This window comes from Entelurus aequoreus, linkage group LG11 (assembly GCF_033978785.1).
Source record: "Entelurus aequoreus isolate RoL-2023_Sb linkage group LG11, RoL_Eaeq_v1.1, whole genome shotgun sequence".
NCBI classification, from domain to species: Eukaryota; Metazoa; Chordata; class Actinopteri; order Syngnathiformes; family Syngnathidae; genus Entelurus; species Entelurus aequoreus.
In genome coordinates this window covers 42810506-42823058 of record NC_084741.1, presented here as the reverse complement: position 1 = coordinate 42823058, position 12553 = coordinate 42810506, and the positions used below count along the sequence as shown (strand labels likewise).

General features: G+C 38.7%; 1 protein-coding gene across 1 annotated transcript; it reads right to left on the bottom strand.

The window, feature by feature from the left end:
- Positions 1–262: 262 nt before the first annotated feature.
- LOC133660690 (prostate stem cell antigen-like) lies at positions 263–11075 on the bottom strand. The gene is made up of 3 exons (XM_062064268.1): positions 10963–11075; positions 862–978; positions 263–782 (listed from the first exon to the last, which is right to left on the bottom strand). The coding sequence occupies exons 1-3, from the start codon at positions 11000–11002 to the stop codon at positions 571–573; spliced, it is 369 nt and encodes a 122-aa protein (XP_061920252.1). The 5' UTR covers positions 11003–11075; the 3' UTR covers positions 263–570.
- Positions 11076–12553: the final 1478 nt, after the last annotated feature.

Sequence of the window (12553 nt, the reverse complement as noted above, 5' to 3'; positions counted from 1 at the left end):
TACAATACAAAGCACTTTTACGGAAATTGATTTCAACACAATGGGACATGAAAAGTCAGCCTAATTACTAGGGGTGCTCAAAAAAATAAATTAACATCCAGATGGCAATTTTTATTTATTCCAATTCTAAATTGATTCGTACTTTTCAAGAATCAATTTAAAAAAATAAAATAAATGTTAGATATTTTTTATTTTAATGTTTTAATATACAACTAAGAACCGATTTTTACATTAAACAACCATTATTGATATTGTAGGTTTTGATCATTTTGATTTCCTTTTATTGGTATTGTATTTCGGTGTTCTCAATCGATTTGTAAATTTCTATCCTTTCTTTTTTCTTTTTTTTTCTTTTTTCAAATAAAAAAAACCCCAAAAAAATTCAGCGATGGTTTCACATACACTGTTAGTCGTAGGTCAGCAGCCAAGAAAGATTTTCTAACCTGTAACCTGTTTTCAAAGGTTTTATTATAATTCATATACCAAATGATATATTACGAGAATAGTAATGAATCGAGAATCGATTCTGAATCAAATCGTGAGATGCCAAAAGATTCCCACCTCTAATAATTACCACAATAACAGCGCACATGCAGGTACAAGTAGCACAAAGGCAAGTCTTCTTGCATGAACAGACTCTGACCCACTGAAGTTGCATAAGTTGTGACTATTGCAGCAGTTGACCGCGTTCCCGTTTCCATTTTCATCAACAAACGCGGTGGAAGCAGCTCCGTTGCAGGTGGCCTTGCTGGCACACTGCTTTACGATGGCTTTTGTTTGACCTGGACGACAACAAACACAAAAATTAAAAGTGTTTTTGAAACACATGCTAAAGTGTGTTTGTGTCGTATTTTATCTGACCTAAAATGTCAATGACTGTCATGCACGTGTCCAGTGGTACTTGACATTCTTGCGTGTTGACGTTGCATTCGTCATTGGTGAGAGAAAAAGTGCACACATAGCAGCTCAACGACAGCACTAAGAGACAAATGATATAAAGGGACATGAACATTCTGATTAATGAAATCAAATGAAGTGTTTGTTTTTCATCAGAACATTTTTTTGTGCCTTTTTGAGCCTTAAAAATGGTACAATTCTTGTAAAATGTTAACAATTCAATATGAACAGAAAAGAGAAGCGGCAGATAAACTGTTCTTAAACCGGGTCTATTTAAAGGCTAGAGCAGACCTGGGCATTGTACGGCCCGCGGGCCGCATCCGGCCCTTTGCGCATCCCTGTCCGGCCCGCGTGAGGCCAATCATAAATTACAAAATAAATTTAAAAAAGTATCTATGTCGAGTGTGCAATACAACGGTGCTGCTTTTGTTTTGAAAAGCGTTATTTGTATTACTTCCGTGTGGACGTATGCGCGTGTGCGATTGTGAGTGAATTGAACGGCGCAATTACAAATTACAAAATAAAATTTAAAAAACATCTATGTCGTGCGCGCAATACAACTGTGCTGCTTTTATTTTGAAATGTGTTATTTATGCCGTATGTCCGGGGGGAACCTGTGAGTGAAGGTGCATAGAGACAAGTGATGAGACGCTAAAAAAAGAAAAGTTGATGAGGAATGGCGTGTTTTGGACTGGCAAGTATTTCTTTACATAAATTAATGGTAAAGCCGTGTGCTTAATGTGTGGTACACAGGTTGCTGTGTTTAAATATCATTTTAATCGCCACTACACGAAGAAACACGAGGGAAAATACCGGAATGTGTCTGATGAAGCGCGCGCAAGGGAGGCTGATGCGTTGATGGTAAAACTGCAAACCCAACAAGGACTTTGTGCCATATTTCACACCCCCAGAGATGCAGCCGTCAGGACAAGTTTCGTCATTTCTCACAAAAGCGCCAGAAAAAGTAAGGCGTTTTCTGACGGAGAGTTTATTAAGGAGTGCTTATTGGACTTTGTTGCGCTGATAATGCCCGGAGACTTGGACTGTTTTTCGCTAACTTTGGATGAGAGCTCTGATGCACTCAATTAAAGAGACAACCACAGGTAATGACTTGTTCACAGAGGTAAATGCGTGTTGGGACAAGCTGGCAGGTGTGACAATCCAATCCACTTTATTTATATAGCACATTTAAACAACAAAATGTTTCCAAAGTGCTGCACAACAATATTACAAACAATATTCAAATATTATCCTTAGCTCCACCAATGACTGAATAAAAAGAAAAAACAATTACATATAAAACCAATATAAAAAACAATATAAAATAAATATGATTAAAAACTATTTTTAACAACAGATGGTTGTCCAAATCTGATGGGGAAAAATGTTGGATAATGCAGGATAAAGTGACCATAAAAAGCAATCTGCTTTTGTATAAAGTTAAGTTAGGTTAAATTAAATTATTATTATTATTAATTATTATTATTATTATCATCATTATTATTTATCTTACGGTATATCAAAAATAATATTGAGCAAAATTTAATTGAAATATTGTCGTGTGGCCCTCCAGCAGTGCTCGGGTTGCTTATGCGGCCCCCGGTGAAAATTAATTGCCCACCCCTGGGCTAGAGTATATAAATGAGTTTTAAGATGGGACTTGAATGCTTCTGCTGAAGTAGCATATCTAACTGTTACTAGTAGGGCCTTCCAGAGTACTGGAGCCCGAATAGAAAACGCTCTAAAGCCTGCAGACTTTTTTGGGGCTCTGGGAATCACTATTAAGCCGGAGTTTTTAGATTTCTGGACGGGACATATGGTACAATACAATCAGCAAGATAAGATGGAGCTAGACCCTTTAGTATTTTATACGTGAGTATTAAAACCTTAAAGTCACATCTTAAGTGCACAGGAAGCCAGTGCAAGTGAGCCAGTATAGGCGTAATATGATCAAACTTTCTTGTTCTTGTCAAAAGTCTAGCAGCCACATTTTGTACCAACTGTAATCTTTGAATTCTAGACATAGGGCAGGGGTGTCCAAAGTGCGGCCCGGTGGCCATTTGCGGCTTGCAGCTTGGTTTTTATTGGCCCTCGACACATTCTATAGACAAACTAAACAGGTCACAAATTAGAACAAAAAACTATGAAAAATTAAACGGGACCAAATCCCCCAAAATGGGACCTGAAAACCAAAATGGCCGACAACCTGAGCGTCTTACTGTATGAGGTCTTTGATTATTTCCGTGTGTCCTGTCATGATGAAAAAGTGTACAAACATCTTGTGAGACATGATATGTTTTTGAGTGTACTAAAGCCCTCAAAAGCTTTTCAGTTGACGGTATAATAGCAATACTAGTAAATACAAGCTTACTTTCGAGCACAGTTAACAAAAATACAAATATAATCACGAATTATTTTATTGCTTTGTTATCTATAACACAGAGCTAAGATGTACAAGTTTTTTTGAAATGTTAGCATATGTTCACCTACGTTGTTTTGGTTTGAGTATTTTTCATATACAAAATGTATAAAAGTGGCCCTCGCATCCTTAAATTTTTCTCTAAGTGGGCCTCATTGGAAAATGTTACCTCTGACATAGGGAGACCCGAAAATAATATGTTACAGTAATTGAGACGTAACGAACACATGAATAATGATCTCAGTGTCGCTGGTGGATGAAATGGTACAAATTCTAGCGATATTACATAGATGAAAGAAGGCTGTTTTAGTAACACTCTTAATGTGTGACTCAAACGAGAGAGTTGGGTCGAAATTAATACTGATATTTTTCAACGAGTCGCTTTGTATAATTGTTTTGTTGTTTTAACTTCCACTTACAGATGTAGCGACAAACTGTAGTTACTGACATTGGCTTTTTGAAGTGTTCCTGAGCCCATGTGGTGATATCCTTTACACACTTATGTCGCTTTTTGATGCAGTACCGGCTGAGGGATCGAAGGTCACGGGCATTCAATGTTGGTTTTCGGCCTTGCACGTACGTGCAGTGATTTCTCCAGATTGTCTGAACATTTTGATGATATTACGGACCGTAGATGGTGAAATCCCTAAATTCAATCAATCAATGTTTATTTATATAGCCCTAAATCACAAGTGTCTCAAAGGACTGCACAAGCCACAACGACATCCTCGGTACAGAGCCCACATAAGGGCAAGGAAAAACTCACCCCAGTGGGACGTCGGTGAATGACTATGAGAAACCTTGGAGATATATGTGGGTAACCCCACCCCTCTAGGGGAAACCGAAAGCAATGGATGTCGAGTGGGTCTGACATAGTATTGTGAAAGTCCAGTCCATAGTGGATCTAACATATTAGTGAGAGTCCAGTCCATAGTGGGGCCAGCAGGAGACCATCCCGAGCGGAGACGGGTCAGCAGCGCAGAGATGTCCCCAACCGATGCACAGGCGAGCGGTCCACCCCGGGTCCCGACTCTGGACAGCCAGCACTTCATCCATGGCCACCGGACCTGTGCAACTCCCCCTCGCAAGGGACAGGGGAGAAGAGGAGAGAAGAAAAGAAACGGCAGATCAACTGGTCTAAAAAAGGGGGGGTCTATTTAAAGGCTAGAGTATACAAATGAGTTTTAAGATGGGACTTAAATGCTTCTACTGAGGTAGCATCTCTAACTGTTACCGGGAGGGCATTCCATAGTACTGGAGCCCGAATAGCAAACGCTCTATAGCCCGCAGACTTTTTTGGGCTCTGGGAATCACTAATAAGCCGGAGTTCTTTGAACGCAGATTTCTTGTCGGGACATATGGTACAACACAATCGGCAAGATAGGATGGAGCTAGACCGTGTAGTATTTTATACGTAAGTAGTAAAACCTTAAAGTCGCATCTTAGGTGCACAGGAAGCCAGTGCAGGTGAGCCAGTATAGGCGTAATATGATTAAACTTTCTTGTTCTTGTCAAGAGTCTAGCAGCCGCATTTTGTACCAACTGTAATCTTTTAATGCTAGACATAGGGAGACCCAAAAATAATCCGTTACAGTAATCGAGACGAGACGTAACGAACGCATGAATAATGATCTCAGCGTCGCTAGTGGACAAAATGGAACGAATTTTAGCGATATTACGGAGATGAAAGAAGGCCGTTTTAGTAAAACTCTTAATGTGTGACTCAGAGAGAGTTGGGTCGAAGATAATACCCAGAATTCCTTGCAATAACTCGTTGAGAAATATTGTTCTGAAACGGTTGGACAATTTGCTCACACATTTGTTCACAAAGTGATAACCCTCACCCCATCCTTGTTTGTGAATGACTGAGCCTTTCATGGAAGTTGCTTTTATACCCAATCATGGCACCCACCTGTTCCCAATTAGCCTGTTCACCTGTGGGATGTTCCAAATAAGTGTTTGATGAGCATTCCTCAACTTTCTCAGTCTTTTTTGCCACTGGTGCCAGCTTTTGTGAAACATGTTGCAGGCATGAAATTCCAAATTAGCTAATATTTGCAAAAAATAACAAAGTTTATCAGATTGAACGTTAAGAATCTTGTCTTTGCATTGTATTCAATTGAATATAAGTTTAAAGGGATTTGCAAATCATTGTATTCTGTTTTTATTTACGATTCACACAACGTGTCAATTTCACTGGTTTTGGGTTTTGTAGAATGTTATGATCGACGGTATTGCAAGCAAGTAGCAGCGACATGGATGATGCATCAGCATCCATAGTTAGCAAAAGATCATTAGTCACTTTTGTGGAGTTATTTAAACTGAAAAGGTTCACAGAGATCGTTAGATGCTAAGTGTTCATTTAGCTGCTGTGCAACAATTTTTTTCGAGGATTTTAGAAATAAAGGGGAGATACGACATCGGCCGGTAGTTTAGCAGGAGGTCAGAATCAAAGTTAAGTCTTTTGAGCAGAGGATGAATAACCACTGTTTTGAATGGCTGGGGAACAGTACCAGAGGAAAGTCCATCCATCCATTTTCTACCGCTTGTCCCTTTTGGGGTCGCGGGGAGTGCTGGAGCCTATCTCAGCTGCATTCAGGCGGAAGGCGGGGTACACCCTGGACAAGTCGCCACCTCATCACAGGGCCAACACAGATAGACAGACAACATTCACACTCACATTCACACACTAGAGCCAATTTAGTGTTGCCAATCACTAAATTTTGGCGGTTGGAGGAAGCCGGAGAACCCACGCAGTCACGGGGAGAACATGCAAACTCCACACAGAAAGATCCAGAGCCCGGGATTGAACCCAGGACTACAGAAAGTGATTAAGTTAATACAATTTAGCACTGATGATCCCAATATTACAAACAGCTCCTTGATAAGTTTCCTAGGAGGTGGGTCAAATAATCATGATGTTTGTTTTGTCCCATTTACGAGTTGCAAGAGTTCCACTAATGTTATTTCTTCTAAGTGAGAGAGATTATTTTGGAGAGCATTTTCCGTAGTACATACATTCATATTTGTGTTTATTGAAACGAATTGGAGCTGTGATGTGTTATCTTTGATCTAATTTCTAACTAGCTTAATTTTCTTTGTAAGGAATTGCATAAAGTCATCAGCCGAGTAGGCGGAGCTACTGGGAGAAGTCCCTTGTTGGGTTAGCACTTCTACTGTATTAAACAAATATTTAGGATCGTTTTTAGTGCGGCGGATGAAATCAAAATAATAATTAGTTTAAACTAAGCTAAGAGGGTGTTTGTAAGTTAAATTATCACTTTACGCTTGATAGAAAACCTCAACTTTGGTCGCACGCCATTTGTGTTCCAGCTTTCTACATGGTAGTTTAAAAGCTCTGGTTTCTTCTGTGAACCAGGGGCTAGGCCTTTTAAGAGGCTTGTTTAGCTTTAGCTGTGTTATACTATCAATGGCGTTGCACAGAGCATTGTTAAAGTTTTAGTAGGAATGTATATCGTTAGTATTTTATCGATACGATACCCTTATTAATATTCCTTATCGATACCGGTATTTATCGGTACTCTTACCGGTACTATATGTAATTGGTGTTAAAAAATGCATTTTTATTAACATTTTTATTGGAACAAGATATTAACATTATGTAACATGTAACAGCAGGGAAGTTTTTTATCAACACCTGCTTTTTAAGTCTTAAACAAGTCAAATATGTTTTGCAGTGCACAGTGTCATCTTGTAAAGAACACACAAATCCATCACTGTTTCTATTCATTACAATTACACTCTGCTTGAAATAATATTTATGAGAGCACAAACCTTTTACATCACACCATAGTTTATATCACATCAAATATATAATATAGATCAATACAATCAATTAGCATATTAGGTGAGTGTGCAGTTGAGCAAGGTGTGTTTTATATGGCGTCACGTTAGTACCAAAAATCCAAGCGCGTAAAAACTGTTATCGCGCGCTGATTCTCCACTTCGTGCGCGCGCGCGACACCCTTTTGCGCGCGCGTGGTGCCTTTCTGCGCGCACGCGGTGCCTTTCTGCGCGCGCGCTGTCTCGGTCTGTGCGCTGTCATGTTTCATTTTGGTACTTTGGGGGCGGGCATGCTTAGACCGCCCCTTCTTAATGATTGGCTTTGGGAAACATTTTTTTAAAAAATACAACTTCAAGTTTGGTTGTAAGGTTGTAAAAAAAAGGCAGATGAAGTGAAACTATAGCAATGCTTTTCTTTACACTCTCTCATGCACACAGATACTCATGTTATGAGAAGTATATTGTTTCAAAAATATTAACATTAATTGTTGATATTTTAAACATCTTTCAGATTACATTGCTCGATTTCAAAAACCACTTTACTACACAAATATTAGGCCCAATGTGCAGGATTATTCTATTGGTATTAGTTATTTTTATGTTTTGTCATATCTTAGCTTATTTTTATGTTTTATCATATCTTAGCCTATTTTTATATGGTCTTATTATATTTATATTTCAGTTTTTATTGTATTTTATTTTATTTTATAGTTTTTCATATTGTAGTTTATTTCTATGTTTGATTATATCTTATCTTATTTCATATTATTTTTGGACTTTTACCTGATGTGTATTTTAATTATTTGTAATCCATTTATTTGATCATCTAGTGTTTCCTCAAAAAGCCCTCTGGATCTCCACGTCCAGAGGGCTCCTGTGATTGGCTATTGTCATTGTGTTGTTATTATTATTGTTGTTGTTGTTTGTTTATTTTTATGTACATGTTTGACTGTCTTCATGGGGTGTGGGTGTTATTTCTTATTTTGTTTTTAACTATGTAAAGCACTTTGAGCTGCATTTTAAATGTATGAAAACTGCTTTATAAATAAAAATGTATTATTATTGTAGCCGAGTGTCCTGGGTTCGCCTCTATACAATGTGTTCAGGATGTTCCAAGTTACCTGAGTGTGTTAGGTAACTTGGAACATCCTGAACAGTTTTTTACGCGCTTGGATTTTTGGTACTAATGTGACGCCATAGTTTTAATGCCACAAAAACGTGGCGACTATAGACCTGTCAGTCAATGCTTTCTTGCATTTGAGCAACTTTATGGATTATTATATTCCTTCAATTTTTCACTTTTTTGAGTGGATTAATGTGTGGAGTTTGCATGTTCTCCCCGTGACTGCGTGGGTTCCCTCCGGGTACTCCGGCTTCCTCCCACCTCTAAAGACATGCACCTGGGGATAGGTTGATTGGCAACACTAAATTGACCCTAGTGTGTGAATGTGAGTGTGAATGTTGTCTGTCTATCTGTGTTGGCCCTGTGATGAGGTGGCGACTTGTCCAGGGTTTACCCCGCCTTCCGCCCGAATGCAGCTGAGATAGGCTCCAGCACCCCCCGCGACCCCAAAAGGGACAAGCGGTAGGAAATGGATGGATGGATGGATAATATTGGTCTGTGGGTTACTGGATCGCTTGACACTGGACTTTGAGGTTCTTATGAGGTAGAAATATTGTTGCGCTACACACTTTTGTGCGGTGCTGCTTCCTTATTTGTGATTATTCCAAGCTGATTATCACATCCTTATAGGGCTGGGCGATATGGAAAAATAATCATCCGATCTCAAACATTATCACAATTTTTGACATTGTTTTTAACCTTCTAGTTTTATAGCATCTGTGCTAAAACACAAATAAGCTAGGGATAAGTTCAACGTTTTATTAACGTTCTAAGTGAATACAAAAGGAAATTAAATATGAAAAAGCACAATAACAACGTACCAATACATTTGAGTTGACATATTTTCAAGTCAAAGAAAGATGCATCCGTTATTGTTTCAACACTGGTGCTCCAACTATAGTATTAGAAGTTGTCAAGTTATCAGCAACTGACCAATGAAGATGTTTAATCGGTGGTCGCGTCCACAGCTGGCTGCTTTGGTAGCAGGTGTTTTTCCACATAGCTTTATGGCGACAAGTAGTCATCATATTTGCAAAAGAAACATATCACCTGACACATAGAAGTCATTTGGGAAATATTTACCTCTGTATTTTTAGAGTTAGTTTGGTAGTTTGAGGTGGCCGTGTGTCCCGGAGGCAAGCACAGAAATGGCCCCAGAAGGATGCACCGTGCAGGGCTGTGTATAAAGAGCTGCCCCCTGGCTGGCACGGCTCCATGGAGGTGAGTGTTTGTCAAGTGTGCGGTAAATATGTCTCCCTTTTTTCTCTCAATGACAGCATCTCAGTCACGTTACGTCAATTTCTGTGACTTATCCGCATTTAGAGTCTGTCTTTAGTGAAAATTGATTCCATCTACAATGCCGATGACACGCTGTTTACATTTGCGTACCCAGAAGTGAGGCGTGAAAAGGTTGGCTCCAATTGGCTGTTCCGCTGTGTCTTTTTTTTTATGCTTTGTGCATGAACGTTTTAGCGCGCACTTGTCATAATTACGACGGTCAGCTTGATAAAAAAGTATTGATAGCACTATCATTAGTCCAGAAGTTTCACGGCCCGCTTGGACCGACCCAAGTAGGAACCGGTACCTAAAAATACCGGTACTTGGTGTACATCCCTAGTTGTTATTGAGGTCATCGATAGAGCCCACATAATTTGGGAATGGGAATGGTGCCATTGCCGAGGACAGTAGGCCAGTGAGAGTCATAGTTGTTAGGGCCACTAAAGCGTTGGTTATTCATAGCTTGTTGACAGAACTTCGAATTTTATGAGGTAGTGATTGGACATTACTTTAGTTTAAGGGAGTACCTAAGTTTTAGATCTGGTGACACCCCAGAAAAGGTGTCTATTGTATTACCGTTGCGATGCGTGAGTTCATGTCTTATTTGTGTAAGACCACAGCTATCAATTAGTCTGGAGCGCCACGCACAGAGTGTCTGACGGGGTATTCATATGACTATTAAAATCGTCCATAGTAGCTATATTATCTGCATGCTTTACTAGATCAGCAACAAACTTTGAGAATTTGCTGATAAAGTCCAAATAGGGCCAATGGGGGCAATTGATGCTAACATTAGCATTCTACATTAGCATTGATGCTAGTATTTTAACTAATTGTATTTATTTAAACCTAAAAGTCACAGACTTTAATACTTGGTGCCATCTTAGAAGTACGCTAACTTTTCCCATGTTATCATGTTAACAGTAGCATGCTAACATTGTATGCTTGCATTTCAGCTAATTTTGATCCTTTAAACCTGAAACTGAAATTCACGGATTTTAGAAACCTTTCTCTATCTTGAAATATGCATTATCACGAGCAGACAGTTGCATGCTCGCCTTTAATGCTAGCTTTTTAGCTTCAATCAACCCTCGGTCAGAAGTTCACAGCACAGATGGCAGGCCAGTCAAAATTTCTGTGGGAATTTTCTAGTTCATATTATTTTGATAATCCAAATCCATGCACCATACAGAGAAATAATTCAACCCCCAAATGTAAATAAATATTTATTTGTAAAATATACAAACTTAGAATGTAAGTAACTGATTGGAAAAATAGATGTACTAAACTCTTAGAATAATTCTTAGTTTAGTTCGTTAATTGCAAACAACTTTAAATATATAAACTTAGAATTTCCAATTAGGGTTTGATAATTACCAGTGCAAATATAGCCATCAATTTAAAAAGTCTGTCACCTTTGTACCGCACCATGACAACATACCTGGAGAGACGAAGCAGAGGAAGACGAGGCCGAGTAGCATTTTGACCACAGGGTCACACTGATTGACTGCTCACCATCTGTAAGTCTGTTAAACCTGCTGTCTGCTCTCGCTCTGTGTGTGTGTGTGTGTTTATGTGTGTGTTTGGTTTCTATTGTCACTACACTTTGTCACAGATCCGCCCTTCTTATGTTCTGTAGTGGCATTTAACTGAAAGTATTCCATAAATGTTGTCTGGCAGTGTATGAGAGAAACCTTCCTACATGTTTGGTTTCACAGATACTTATCTTCTGTTTATCTGGATGCCCGTCACATAGACAGCAGGAAAGCTGCTTTGTTTCTGTGCAATGTGTTGGACTAGTGCTGAACAACTGCTTGACGAATTGTTTGCTCTATTTTGTTGCTACAGAACTCCTGTGCATTGCATAATGGCACAGAGCATGAAATGGCAACAACAGGACAACTCAATCATTTACTAAACATCAATGCATAATTTTTGCATGTGTGCACAAAAAAAGCATGTCGATGTTCACAACTGTGTCTTGTTTATTAACAAATTAACAATTGCCACAGTGGTATTGGGTGACAAATGTAAAAGGTTTTTCATTTTTCGAGCAAATATATTACTCACATTTAGCTCACTTTTCTCACATTTTACTCACTTTCAGTTTATTTTCATCACATTTAGGTTTAAATTAGATATTGACTTTAAATTTTCAATCTTAAATCTAAACCTAAATGTTAAATCTAAATATTGGGTCAAAATGTGAGTGCTAAATGTTGAATCTAAACCTAAATGTCAAATCTAAATCTGAATTGTTAAATCTAAATCTTAAATCTCAATTTTGAATTCAAATCTTAAATTTAAATCTTAAATCCTGAATCCAAAGCGAGCGCTAAATCTCTTGCCAAGTGTAAGGATGAATATTTAAAGAAAGTCAATCCAAGGCCTCTCAGCTGCAAAGCCGCACCCACATCTTTGCCTCTCAGTGCACAATTAACACTCCTACATCTTTCTTACTGCGGAAGAAGGAAACAAGACAGATGCTTGATAACAAATTATTGCCAATCGAGTTGCATATTCGGAAAAGAGGAAATATATAAAAATGGAAGCTCCAAAGGTGTGAGTTTGGATGGTGTATTACATAAAGACAAGACGCTCAAACAGCTGATAGCTTCACTTCCGCGTTTGACAATGAATGTAATTTATTCTTACACCAAGCCAGTGTGCATGGATACACCTATTTCTATTTGTAGGCGTCGCTGTGCTCTCACTTCATGATTGTCACATATGAACATTACTTTGCTGTGCACAACGCGATCACTGTCATGTAAATTGCTGCAACAGCCAGTTGACACGCTTGCATTGGATCCGTTCTTAAAAATATGTCTTAAGTGTGAGCTAAATGGTAAAAACCAGATCATAGTGAGTGTGAAGTCATCATTTGGTCAACGGTTCGGATCCGGCGCATGCAGATATGCGCATTTTATGTCACTTTTCCATCTTCTACACAGCATCGCAGTCTAAATTGTGCCGTGATTTCCTATGTAGAATAAAGTAATCAATATTACTTTGCAAATTTTAACGTTAAT

Excerpts from the sequence above, each read along its gene's own strand:
- LOC133660690 (XM_062064268.1), bottom strand. The coding sequence starts at position 11,002 with ATGCTACTCGGCCTCGTCTTCCTCTGCTTCGTCTCTCCAG. Across the intron at positions 979-10,962 it reads CCTCTGCTTCGTCTCTCCAG|TGCTGTCGTTGAGCTGCTAT; the intron begins GTATGTTGTCAT and ends TTTGTCTCTTAG. Across the intron at positions 783-861 it reads GACAGTCATTGACATTTTAG|GTCAAACAAAAGCCATCGTA; the intron begins GTCAGATAAAAT and ends GTTGTCGTCCAG.